This window comes from Fusarium keratoplasticum, chromosome 3 (genome assembly GCF_025433545.1).
Source record: "Fusarium keratoplasticum isolate Fu6.1 chromosome 3, whole genome shotgun sequence".
Taxonomy (NCBI): Eukaryota; Fungi; Ascomycota; class Sordariomycetes; order Hypocreales; family Nectriaceae; genus Fusarium; species Fusarium keratoplasticum.
Window position 1 is genome coordinate 1,216,028 of NC_070531.1, and position 13,409 is coordinate 1,229,436.

At 49.2% G+C, this 13,409-nt stretch overlaps 4 protein-coding genes across 4 annotated transcripts; 3 read left to right on the forward strand and 1 right to left on the reverse strand.

Annotated features, from left to right (window-relative positions):
• Positions 1-10: 10 nt before the first annotated feature.
• Positions 11-2,689, forward strand: NCS57_00377500 (Beta-glucosidase; the record flags this gene model as incomplete). The annotated part of the gene is made up of 4 exons (XM_053053759.1): positions 11-154; positions 208-1,222; positions 1,272-1,933; positions 1,988-2,689. The coding sequence occupies 4 exons, from the start codon at positions 11-13 to the stop codon at positions 2,687-2,689; spliced, it is 2,523 nt and encodes an 840-aa protein (XP_052915919.1).
• A 3,076-nt stretch (positions 2,690-5,765) lies between these two features.
• Positions 5,766-7,018, forward strand: NCS57_00377600 (uncharacterized protein; the record flags this gene model as incomplete). Its single annotated transcript, XM_053053760.1, has 6 exons — positions 5,766-5,930; positions 5,986-6,064; positions 6,112-6,252; positions 6,309-6,422; positions 6,476-6,670; positions 6,723-7,018. The coding sequence occupies exons 1-6, from the start codon at positions 5,772-5,774 to the stop codon at positions 7,016-7,018; spliced, it is 984 nt and encodes a 327-aa protein (XP_052915920.1). The 5' UTR covers positions 5,766-5,771.
• A 196-nt stretch (positions 7,019-7,214) lies between these two features.
• On the reverse strand, positions 7,215-8,605 carry NCS57_00377700 (INTRADIOL-DIOXYGENAS domain-containing protein; the record flags this gene model as incomplete). Its single annotated transcript, XM_053053761.1, has 8 exons — positions 7,215-7,240; positions 7,296-7,341; positions 7,390-7,469; positions 7,524-7,740; positions 7,792-7,887; positions 7,939-8,067; positions 8,129-8,499; positions 8,554-8,605. 8 exons carry the CDS (start codon positions 8,603-8,605, stop codon positions 7,215-7,217), a joined length of 1,017 nt encoding a protein of 338 aa, XP_052915921.1.
• Positions 8,606-12,342: 3,737 nt separating this feature from the next.
• On the forward strand, positions 12,343-13,384 carry NCS57_00377800 (uncharacterized protein; the record flags this gene model as incomplete). Its single annotated transcript, XM_053053762.1, has 2 exons — positions 12,343-12,547; positions 12,609-13,384. The coding sequence occupies 2 exons, from the start codon at positions 12,343-12,345 to the stop codon at positions 13,382-13,384; spliced, it is 981 nt and encodes a 326-aa protein (XP_052915922.1).
• Positions 13,385-13,409: the final 25 nt, after the last annotated feature.

The window sequence follows — 13,409 nt, forward strand, 5'->3', positions numbered from 1 at the left end:
ATCATCTATCATGTCGCTCCCAGCTACCAATACCACTCTCGATGTCGACTCTCTAGTCAAAGAGTTGACACTTGACGAAAAAGTCCATTTGCTGGCTGGCCAAGGTGCCTTCAGGACCACGGGGCTTCCGCACAGAGGAATTCCTTCTCTTGTGGTATGTCACATTTGTACCCCCATCTTGATCGATGATGGCTAACCGCGATGCAGACATCCGATGGTCCCCACGGCATCCGTGGAGCACGCTCTTTTAGCCGTGTACCAAGTCCTATGCTGCCGTCGGCCACGTCCATGGGCGCCACCTTCAATGTCGACCTGCTCCGTCAAGCCGGGAACTTACTCGGTGAAGAAGCGAGGTTTCGAGGTATAAACGTGCTCCTCGCTCCGACTGTCTGCCTTCAGCGTTCGCCTCTCATCGGCCGAGGCTTCGAGGCCTTTGGTGAAGACCCCTTCCTGAGCGGAGTGCTCGCCGCTGCGTATATCAACGGGATCCAAGGTCAAGGCGTGGCCGCGAGCATCAAACACTTTGCGGCTCACGACCAGTCAGACAACTCCATCGAGGATAATGTAGTTCTTACGGAGCGAACATTACGCGAAGTTCATCTCCTTCCCTTCCAGCTCGCGATGCGATACTCTGGCCCATGGACTTTTATGGCATCTTACAACAAGATCAATGGAGTTCATGCTAGTGAAAACTCTTTCCTACTCAAAACTATCTTGAGGAATGAATGGGGGTTCAACGGCCTGGTCATGAGTGACTGGTTTGGCACCTATAGCACTAGCGAGTCTATCAATGCAGGCATGGACCTAGAGATGCCTGGTCCGACGCTATGGCGTGGAAAGGCTCTTGCATTGGCCGTGAACAGCCGAAAGGTCTCACATCAAGCTATTGACGACGCAACCAAGAATGTTTTGACTCTGATCAACAAGGTCAAAGCTGTCGAGCACATCCCCACGCCGCCGAAATCCGACTCTCAAGAACAACGAGCCTTGATCCGAAAGATTGCCTCTGAAGGGATAGTCTTGCTCAAGAATGACAACAAGTTTCTTCCACTCACCGACATCAAGGGGAAGAAGTTTGGTCTGATCGGAGACCACATCAAACATCCCGCTTTATGCGGCGGTGGCAGTTCGGAAGTCGAGCCATACTACTCTGTCGCCCCATATGATGCGATAGTTGAAGAGGTCGGAGAAGCCAACGTCTCGTATGCTCCAGGTTGCTACAGTACGTATTCACAGCTCTAAACTTGGAGTCGTTGTTAATTTTCTCTCAGCTTTCCGGTTTAGCCCCCTCCTAGAGCGCCTCACCTGCCCCGACACGAATCAATTCGGATGGTCTATCAAGATCTTTGGCGAAAACCCAGACGAGAACCCCAAGGCCAAGCCTGTCCTGACGACCATTGCCGAGAAGCCCCTGATCGATGTTCCCGAGAGTCTCGCACTCCCTAAAAAGTACTTTGTCCGAGCTCGATCGGTATATACACCTAAGGCGTCAAGACGGTTCTGCTTTGGCTTTGGAGTGTCAGGCAAAGGCGTCTTGAAGGTTGATGGCAAGGTCATCATTGATCAATGGACCAGCCAACTACCAAAGACGGATTCGACTCCTTGCTTCAACAGACTTTGCATGGAAAAGTTTTGCACTGTCAATGTCACTGAGAAACCTATGCTTCTCGAGGTGGTCATGGTGAATGAAGCCATCTCTGGGGGTGTTGGCACTGCATTGACCCTTGCTGGCCGCGTCGGCGGCTTTGAGCCCTTTGATGAGGACCAAGGCATCCGAGACGCAGTGGAGTTGGCAAAGAAGGTTGATATTGCCATCCTAGTCACGGGTCTGTCATCGGATTGGGAGTATGAAGCGAGTGACAGGAAGCATCTACGTCTTCCGGGTCGCACCGACGAGTTGGTTCAAGCTGTTCTGGAAGCAAACCCAAACACAGTATGGTTTTCTTCAGTTGACATGCTATACCGCCTTCTAACTAAATTCCCTTAGATCGTTGTGACGCAGTCCGGATGCCCGATCGAGATGCCCTGGGAGAGCCACGCCACCACATTGGTACACGCCTGGTATGGTGGGCAAGAGACTGGCCACGGGCTTGCAGATATCATATTTGGGAAGCAGAATCCGTCGGGAAGGCTATCCATCACCTTTCCAAAGTCGCTCAAACACACCCCGGCGTACCTCATCTTTTCCAAGGCCGACTACGATATCGTTTACGGCGAGGGGGTTTTCATCGGACACCGTTATTACGAAATGGTAGACAGAGATCCGTTATTCTGGTTCGGATACGGGCTTTCCTATTCTGTCTTTGAGTACAAAGACCTTAAGGTGCCCAAGGAGATTTCGGGAGGAAAAGATGGCTCCATGACGATATCGCTCACCGTTACAAATGTCGGCCCTTACGATGGAGCAGAGGTTATCCAGGCGTACGTTCGGGATCCTGAAAGCACTCTCCAGCGTCCCATCAAGGAACTCAAGGCCTTTACCAAGGTTCACCTTGCATGCGGGGAGTCGAGGACTGTTCAGTTGTCTCTTGATAGGTATTCGCTCTCCTTCTGGTCACAAGAGAGCTCCAAGTGGAGGGCCGAGGCCGGCGAGTATGTTGTCATTATCGCATCGAGTTCTAACCCGAAGGATGAGATTTTGCGCGCATCATTCTATCTGTCCAAGACTTATTTATGGGGAGGAGTTTAGGTTGTTTGTTGGCTGGCTTAGCTTGCCTACATTGATACAACCTAATTCTACCTCATCGAGTTCAGCTCCATCATTCTATTCGACAGTACCCAAAGGGCAGAGGTCTTCGCAAGCCTTGGAGTCTAGCTTTGCCAAAGTATCCAGCAGGCGTCGTAGGAGTGCCTTTGCTCGAGACTGCAAATGTTCATCCTCAACGACTTGGATAAACTCGAGGAGGATCGCCCCAACTCTGCGCATTCTTTCTACCTACATGGACCTCGTTAGCTGCCTGTCTTTACTCAACGAAAGATCACCACTCACATGAGGTTCACCTTTGACCTGTAGATAAAGAAGTGGGATGTCATCCAGTGTCCGCATAAAATCTTGGACCATCTCCATCTTCTTAAAGAGCAACGCTGGGGTGTATCCATCGAGCCCAGCAATCTCGTACGACTCGGACTCGATGCACTGCTGTAGGATGACTACTCTCAAACAGTGATATGAAACTAGTATGGTACATCTTTGAACCCAGAACGATGACTCATGGACCGTATCGACGTCGCTACTTCCACAAGAGCCGATGATGTTGGATAGGCGCAACCACGGAGGGAGATCATCCAAGAGACTCATGAAATCCATGTACTGTCGCAATAGCAGGGCCCTGACGGCTTCCCCTCTTTGTCGTTGGTAAGCTCTAATCCCGAAGACGAGCTGTGAAGCCTCGGAAGATATGCGTTGGATCAGATGGAAGCCAACCAGGAGCCGAGTTTCAAATATCTCGTCATGAAATGCACTAGTTGAATCAAGCAAGGGGACATTATGTTCTCCTTCAGACTTGACGCTCATGGTCTCGTCAAAGAGGGTCTCGTGGAGAGTGAACGGGCGCGCTCGCAGAGCAGCCGCGGTCATGTCGGATGAGTAGAGATGCCAAAAATTCAACCGCAACAGCTGGCCCTCAAGGGGTTCATACTGCTCAATTGAGCGCTCACTATACAAGCGGAGGCGCTGAGCTATGAGGGTGGCATGCCCATGGATGTGCCACGCGGCGTTGGCCTTGCCCGTGACGTGCTGCAATGCCCCTGATTGAAACATTCTGATGGTCAAGGATGCTGCTGTGGGAGAGTCGAGGTCATGAATCTCGAAGCACGAGAGCATCTCTCGGGAAGCGCTTAGAAACGGTTCGGCGAGGTGATCTCGGTAGGGCAGCAGGCTCTCTGGCATGACAGACGCAACCATGGCACAAAGGGAGGTGACAAGGGTGAAGGCCCTCATCCGAGCGATTTGCTGATACTCGCCATCTGTCTCAAAAGGATCAACGGTCGCATCCGAAAAGAAGATCGAGGCATATTGCCGCACTGTTGGTTCATGGATCAGTGGGGCGGTTGGAAAGGTGAAGCGTATGTACAGGTCTATGCAGCGGCCGGTGATAGTTCCCATGGATAGGTCGGGGAGTTCTGACTTGATCGATGCCGATAAACCCTCGGCGATGATCTGGGACACTCTGGTTAGGGTAGAGGGGTTTCCTCTATGAGATGCGGTGACATGATTTTGGAGACGAGCAAGCACAGCCTCGTCTCTCCAAGCCGGGGGGTTCGTAGGAGGCGGCAGCGGCTGCTCTTCCTCCTCGACAACAGGGCTCCTCTCCACCTCGGCCACATTTCCGAGGCGACGGCCTCTGTTGGGAACTCTTGGTCCTCGCCTCTTCTGTGGAATAGTGTACTGGCAAGACAAATGCGAGAGACGGCAGTTGGCGCAAGGATTTGACGCGTCACACTTGACCTTGCGCCTTCGGCAGCAGTCACACGCCAGAGATGCTTTGGACCTTGAGGGGGGCATTTCGTGGTGTTTGTGAGTGGGTAACAAGAGCAGCCGCGGAAAAATTATGGAGAGCTTGAAAGCCATTGATCCTTACTTAGTCGGGGATCATTCAAGACGTACCGACAAGGGCTAGCAGATCTAAGGCGACTTTAGCCGGTTCATTCACCCATGCAGGAGCATCGCTTGGTGCCTCTCTGGGGGAGAAAGCATCGGAATTAAGGTGGGTTTCAACTCTCAAGCATGGAGCTGAGGGCCGACCAAAGACCTCTTCCTTCTCACAAGAATTTAGATAGAGAGCACGAAGATAATAAATAATTTTCAATAAGAATGAAGACTTGAAATCTATTTTACCTTTTTTTTTTTTTTTTTTTTTTTTTCATACCTACCTTCAATCCTCTCTTCATCTCCGTCTTGGCGCGTGGAGCGGCTTGTGGCGTCTTGAAGGGAAACAACCTGGGCAGAAGCTGGTCAAGAGTACTTAGACAGCGTCTCTGTCTGGCCCTATGTGCATGTACCTCTTAACTAGACCGACTAGGGTACAGCTCCGTGTTTCAAAAGACATTTGTGCTACAGCTGAACTATTTATCTCCCCGATTGCGAAAAGGTTCGTTTTTCGTACTCGGCAGTATCCGATGCCAGGTCGTGCCGCGCTTCCCATGCCTGGAACGGGATGGGACCTTAGCACTACTGCGTGTAAATAGCTGATATTTCAGATAGTGCTCTAACAATTAGCCGAGTGCAAACCTATCGCTATCTCAAGTAGATTCACCCGTATTTTGATGCATGCTACGACAATCCAGGGACTTGAGTAAATATTCTCTGAAGCCGACCTTGAGCCGATGCTAGAGAATAGTCGTCTGCTATTCGACTAAACTTCGGCGAAATATTGCCTTATTCTCTTGAAGCTGGCGCCTGGAGTTAACGCAAGGTGCTTACATGTGGATCACGTCGTATCGTGGCCACCAGTAGAGAGCGTCATCGTGCTCCAAAATTCGCTTTGGAAGCATGGAAACCCCTCTTTCGTCGTGTATAGAGTTGTCAGTTTCTCATGATTAAGTCCGTTTTTGTTTGCGTCTTCATGATTCAAACCCCATCATGACGACCGCGCTCGGAGTTAATGGCGGACTTAGCATGCACGCCGACTAACACATCGCTACGTCACGCCATCCATTCTAGCTGTGAACAAATCGCGATCCGAGAGATATATAAACTCGACGACATCATGACATGAACGAACTTCACTCTACTATCTCTCCTTCATATCACTTCTCTCACATCGGTCAAAATGGTCAAGACACTCCCCTTCGCTGACATTACCGTCAATTCCCCCGGCTTCGGAGCCATGGGTCTTAGCTTCGGTCTGGGAAGCAACTTGACTCTCGAACAGGCGGAGCCTGTTCTCCTCAAGGCCATTGAGCTGGGATGCACTTTCTGGGACACTGCTGTACGTCTAGACCTCAAACAGTTTCTCTACTATAATGGCTCATATCGAATGACAGGTCGTCTACCAAGCCGGTGTCAATGAGAAGCTCCTGGGAGATTTCGTCAGGAAGCACAATGTCCGGGACAAGGTCTTTAGTAAGTTATAAATGATCACTTTTATCACCATCCCTAACAAAAGACAGTCGCTTCCAAGTGCGGATTTGACGTCTTTGGCGACGGCAGCGTCACCAACTCTGCGTCCCACATCAAGACCTACATTGAGGGCACTATCGAGCGTCTTGGCTTTGCCCCCGACTTGTACTATCTTCACCGCATTGATCCCAGTAAGTAACCGGTTATTTAACTTTGCAACCGAAACATGATCTCTAACCCAATACAGACACCCCCCTCGAAGAGTCCATCACAGCTCTCGATGAGATTCGCAAGCAAGGAAAGACCAAGTACATTGGCCTCTCTGAGAGTTCCGCTGCGACTCTCCGAAAGGCCAACTCTAGTAAGTGCCACTGCTCTTAGTTCCAGGAGGAATTGACTAACGTCTTCCCACAGTTGCCAAGATCGATGCCATTCAGGCCGAGTACTCTGCGTTTGAGACTCTGCACGAGACTGACGGCCTCATCGACACCGCGCGAGAACTTGGAATAGCCTATGTCGCCTATAGCCCCCTTGGCCACGGCTGGTTGGTTGATGATTTTCCCTACAAGACCCCTGATGATTTTGCACCTGACGATTTCCGTCGCAAGTGTGAGTTTTTCGTCATTCCAGTAATCAAGACGATGGCTAACACCGAGTTTAGCACCTAAATTCCAGGGCGATAACTTTTACCAGAACAAGGCTATCGTGGAGGAGATCAAGAAAATCGCCGTCCGAAAGGGCGTTACACTCACTCAGATTGCCCTGGCGTGGGTTGCCGCTCAGGGATTTATCGCTATCCCAGGCACCACAAAGGCCGCGCGTCTAGAACAGAACTGGGCCTCTAGGGATGTTGAACTAACTGATGAGGACAAGGCAGAGTTGAGACGCATCATTGATTCTACAAAGCCACATGGCAACAGATATGGACCGGCCCATCAGGCCATGGTCGGCCATTAGGTTAGGACTCTGAGGAAGAATGGATATATGTGGTCAGTATGTAGTATTGTCAAGCAAACTTAAAGTAGGCTTGAAAGTTGTCTAGTTTAATCTGGCACAATAACAAGGTGTAATCTCTGATCCATCTACAACTCGGTTCCTTGGCTTTAATGATGATTTTCATCATACCTTGTGACAGGCCACTAGCGGCTCTAGATCAAGCAGGAACAGGAACCTCTGGCACTAAATTTATGGTTAGACATGAACATTGGTTTCCCATGCTTAGTGAGAGACTTACAGGCATCAATTGTGCTTCCGTTTCTGATTTGGCTCATTTGGACACCCTGGAGTCTGTCAGTTGGCTCTTCCCGCAAAAAAGCTTGATAACATACCAGAGTGATGTATCCGAAAACGCCCTTCGTATAGTCCTTCCCATCAAGCGGCTCCGTGTCCAGGAGGGTCATAGCACCGGCTAAGAATGAATGTCAGGCGCCGCACACATCAAACTCGGGGGATGATGACTTACTAGCTGATTCTTGGTTGTAGATGCCATCGTCTGCATTCTTCACTCGCTCAATCTCGGTGTGGCTGACGTATGGCTCCAAAGCCATGAGTTGTCTTGAAAGAAGCTCGTCGATGAAGATCTGACCCGTGCTGACGATTGCACCATGAGCAAGAGTGCCATTGGACAGAATAGTCCAGTTGGTATGGATCTGGACATGAATATGGATAGCTCGTTGAACCTATCGGAATTTGTCAGAAACTAGACCCTCAAGGGGTTGGATAGAACTCACGTAAAATCCAGGGACAATTGTCGTAAACGAGGTCACCCCGTGCTTGTCGGTGGGCCACATTCCACGCAAAAAGGTTGATTCATCAGTCGAGAGCCACTAAGCCTGTCAGAGAGCTGTTGCAGAGCAATAAGATATGGAGATTCTTACGGATAGATCTGGAAGTCCCTGGTGAAGGTCAAGTGTCCCATTGTCAGTCTGCTCAGAGTAGAGATCGAGGAACTGAGTGTTGGGAGATAGGCCCGTGAAGGAACTATAAGATCCGGTAGCGTTGCAATGCTTGAGTAGTTTCAACTGTTAGTTTTTGATCTAGTGCGAATATTTCGTTTTGTAAACCTACCCAGATATCAACCAAGACACTATCCAAGGGGTCGCATGTGTCAACGTCGATGACTCCAATTTCCAAAGACAGAGGCACGCCAGGCTCATCCTCTCGAATATCCTGACGAAGGGTCTGGCTCCTAGGCAGGAAATAAGGACCACGGCTCGTCTCAGGTGTAAGAATGTTGGTCCAGTCCTTGATCTTGTTGTACTTGGGTGCCTTGGCGTTGATTTTGTAGACAGTATCTCCAGAGTCGGCGTCAACGGAGTCATCACGGCGTCTAAGAGCCAGGCGATCTCGCTTCATTTTTGCCACCCGAGGGCCGCATCTCCTGCGGACCTCCTCATGAGCCCTGATTGAATCAGCATCGGGCTCCTTGTGAGGGTGACCTAAGGCAGTATGTGAGCCATGATTAAGAAAGTACTGGAAGAAGGTTATCTTACTGAAAACAGCACCGAATAGGAGGAAGAAAACGAGGAAAGTGGCTCTGAACATCTTGATCTCAAGTTGTAACAAGCTATATCACTCTGTCCTTGAAGATTCTGAAATCACTCATCCTTCACTACCTGGCTTTTATACCTGCAACTTGCAACATTTCCATAAAACACCCTCAAGTGGGATATCCCGCCAGACAGAGATTACGTGACTAATTGTGATTCACCGCATGAGTTGAGCATCTTTCCAAGGTCATGCAAGATTCAAGTTGAGCATGTAGCCCCACGAACGTACATGACGATCAACAAAAACGGATCCGGCATTATGGAAATACGGATCAACACCACATGGAAAGGAAATTTTCAGGAAACAAGCTTAAAACAAGAGGCTCGGAGAATTAGGATATACGGAAATACGGTATATGAATGCGAGACATGCATGGCGGCACGGGCCTTGCGTACAGCAGATCGTGCCGCGAAGACGAGTGAAAGATGAGTTTTTGCAAAGAAGAAAGAATTTTTCTTGGCCAGTGAGAGATGAAATGTTTGTAAGCGTTATGGCTGTCGGTTGAATGCTTAACCGCCTTGTGTACGTAAGAAGAGATGAGGTGTGCTCTCTGCAGTCTGCGTGCGTGTTGACTCACTCTGTTTTTACTGTGGACTAACGCCAACGTCCCATGAAGCAATCCTAGGAAACATCCAGACAATATTCCAGCCCTGATTTGGCCTGTGCGAGTGTGGCGCACAATACTGGGACCTTCACTCTTGGGGGACGACTGGGCGACAAGCCAGAGTACGGTCAAACTACTCAAGACAGACTTCAACATGTGATCAAAGTAGAAAGACGGAGGAGCGCCTCGTTGCCAATACTGCGTCATTGCACTTAAATTATCACTTGAAATAATTCTATACCCCCCCATGTTCTCTACTGGGGGACAGACTATGACTTGAACGTGAGCCACCCGGCCGGTTCTATTGAATGGTGCCCGGATTTCTTTCCCTGGCCTCGTCATTCCATCCATATCTGCTTGTTGCTTAGGATTACATGGCAAGGTATTGTGGTGAAAAGGAATCAAAGAGACAATTAAAAATGTGGCTTTCATCTTTGAGAACTAACGTAAAGTATTGGAATCCGCTTTCCCACTCCTCCCCATCCTTGACCGCTTCCTTGAGACGAGCCCCAATCCATCGCACATGTGGATGGTCGCCTTCAAACACTTTCGTACCAATGAACATTGCCTCCGTGCACTTTCTTTGGCTTCGTCATATTGTGAAGTGAGTTTGCGAGGTTGCCAAGAGTGATAATCGTGTCTGACCGCTCGGCCCAGGCAGGCCTATGCAGCTAGCCTGCAGAGGTGCCGGGTTGAAATCCGGTAGGGTACCTTTCAGCCCTCCGGCAGCCGGAGTCTGTCGCTGTGGTCGACCTGTCGTGAAGAGCTGCCGGACGATGCAGTTGACCGCGGCCGTTTTTGGCAAGGGGCAGCTGGCCCCCAAGGCTTCGGCGTTGGCTCGAGCGCGCCTTGCGGTATTCCTCTCCAGACTCCTGGTACTTGCGCTGTTCAAAGGGTCCTTGTGCTATCTTGACTATGCTTGGGAGGGACTACCAGTACACAGCGAGCATCAAATGTGACTACGAGCAGGTACTGCGGTTAGATGCTGGGAGATGCTAGGAGCGGAAAACGGGGAGGGGCGGTGCCAGCAGGTTGCAAGGTTGTCTGCGGCATACACAGAGTAGCCACAGAAGCCAAACGGATTTAGTGCAAGGTGAGATGGAAGGAGAAACATGAAGCACGCTTGTCGTCGTTGAAGCCGAGCTGCAGTCGATAGATCATATAACTGCCGTACTGACTCAACAGACGGGAGGAGGCCCTTCAGCTGATTGGCTATAGCACGGAATATCACTGCGAATGATGACACCAGATGTGTCTCTACCCGGCTGTATTAATTTATTGAGCCGGTGTGGCTGTCAGGTCTAGACTGCTCAAGCGGTACCCCCAGACTGGCCGTCTGGAAACTGTGTCAAGGCACCTGCCTTTTTCCTTTTTCTTTTTCAGCGGCCTTACTTCAATTGGAAGCCCCGGGAGAGCGTCCATCTGTCGATGGAATGAATGTTTGACGCGTGCACTCAGCCTGTCCCAACCGCCTGCAAACAAAGAACCTGCTCCTCTCTTTTTTCGCTTCACCAAGAGTCTCGAGAAGCCAGCATCTCAGGATTCAACACCCATCACTTCTAGGCCATGTTTTACAATTTTAACAGTAACTCCTTGCCCAAGCTTCAAATTGTCAGCAACTCCCTTTCTTCACAGAACCATGTCACCCCGTCAGAGAGATGAGCCTTTGAGCCTTTCGGCAGCCTCCACTTCCTTCTCCACCCCGGCTTCGAGCGCTGCTTCGACTGGGGTGGGGTGTCTCCGACTATCCGGACGAGGTACCCATCCGTAACGATGGTCAAGGACTATTTCCTCGCGCCCAATCATACTACGGCACCGCCCCCGAAGGGGCCATCCATCTTGGCTCCATCCTCCGCAACCTCTCCGAGTTCAAGCCTCTCAATCAGACATTACACACAATCCCTGAGACTCAGCTCTACCCGGTCGACAAAAAGACTGGATTTGAGATCTCCCTACGCGAGCTTCATTCGGCCAATTTGGATCTCAGGGCCCAGCCTTGGACTACTTGGCGTGGGCGCCAACGCATCCATCGAACGGACGAGAGGCACTGACGATGTGCTCTCATGCCAGCACCTGGAAACCATCACCTTCAACCCGACCGAGCCCTACATTACCGAAGCAATGAAAACCCCGGAAGTCAGATCATTCATCAGGTCAAGCAGATTCAGGGTCTCCGTCTACATGGTGACCGGACTCAAGGTTGCCGGCGGCGCGTCGTTAACGTCGAGCACCAACAAGACTGTGGCCATGGAGACTGATGCTGGTCTTGTACTCCCTGGGACACCCCCGGAGGTTGGCCTGAGATGGCTATTGCACGGACACGCGCCCAGCATACAAAGAATGACATCTTAAATCAAGTAACCCCCCTAAATATAAATATAACGTATATGTATAGCAAGTGTCACAGTCATGCAAGTGTCACAATTTGATTTTAGTTAAAACAAGGGTTTTTTAAATAATTCTAGAAAATTAAAACTAAGCTAAAAAAGGCTAAAAATTAGAAGTTAGTATGATTATATAATATATTACTCACCCTAATTCTTATAGATTATTAAAAAAATTCCTATAGGGTAGTATAGAGAAAACCTATTCGCACTGTATAAATAGCTATTTCTCTATAAAGTAGATTTTTTAAAAATCTATAAAAATTATATATAGTTTATCTATAAGTTAAATAGCTAGAAACACTCTTTTTAAGTTTTTAGCTATTTTATTTAAGTTTTTATTAAAGCTAGAAAATCCTAGTTTTATATGCACAGTCCAGCTGTGACACTTGCATGACTGTGACACTTGCTTATCATATACGTTATCACAAAGGGGAATAAAAGCACAAAGGCAAAATAAAAGTCTAATACTTAAAATAAAATAAAAGATATATCTATTTAAAGAAATATAAAGAAAAATGAAGAAAGAATATTAATAAATAAAAGCTATTAAAATAGCTAATAGCTAGAGATATATAGCCCTAAATTCCGTCTTCTTAAGATTAGGATCCTTATACATAACGATCAATAACTGCGAGAGTCAATCTTATACCTACAACTACGGTCAACAGAATAAACCTCTTACGTCAGATTAAACAACTCCTTCGACTACCCAAGAACGGTGGACGCGGTGTCAATCCTTCATGACGCGACACGAGCTGGAGAAGCTAGACATCTCCGACTTAGCTTCCATCTGCAAAGCCTTCATCATCAAACATACTATCGCTCAGGCCTCGATCCTTAATCTACACAGTTCTCTCCGACAACTGATGACGCAACCGGGTTCCCGACCAAACAGTCATCAGCCGGACCTTTGTGTCGGCATAGATTTCGGGAGTACGCATACAGGTAAGTGAATGCCTCCATCTGACCAAGAGTGGAAATATCCCCAATTATCTGACATTTAAAGGTGTCTCTTGGAACACCCCAAAGGAGGAGAGCAAAAAAATCAATATCATCAATCAGTGGCCTGGAGAGGCTCGGCGTAGAGACAAGGTCCCGAGTGTTCTCGCCAAAGATGTCAGTGGAGGGGAGACGAGATGGGGTTTTCTCTGCGAAGAGTTGGCTGAAGACAAAAAATGGGGGTTCTTCAAGCTGCTCCTGGACCCGAAGCTGCACAGAAACGAGTTGACAGATACCGAGCCTTCGTCTTGGGTGCCAAGGACGACAGATAAGTTACACGAGCTTGTGACACTGTATCTGCGTCGGGTCTACACCCACATCAGTAACGAGATTCCCAAGATTATCAAGACCGATCCTTCCTTAAGTCAACAGCTCAAGCTCAAGACCTGGGACTCCTTGACAATCGATTTCATATTCAGCACCCCAATGACATGGTTAGCCCCTGCCAGCCACTGCTTCAGAGGCATAGTCTCCAAAGCAGGCTTTGGCGAGCAGAAACTCCACAGAGTTATGCTAGGGCCAACGGAAGCTGAGGCTGCTGTGGTTTTCACATGTCAACCGAAGACGGTCGGCAAAGTCCAGAAGGGCGATGTCGTCCTCTCGATCGATGCAGGAGGAGGAACAACCGGCATTGCCTTCCTCAAGGCAACAGCCGACACAACTAACTCACTCACCTTAGAGACAATACATCCCGTCACCGGTATGGGCGTTAGTTCCATGGGAATCGACTACGAGTTCGAGGATCTGATCGAAGATCGGATCAAGAAGCACCCCAAAGCTTGATCAGAGCTGCCGAGGAACTTTTCCG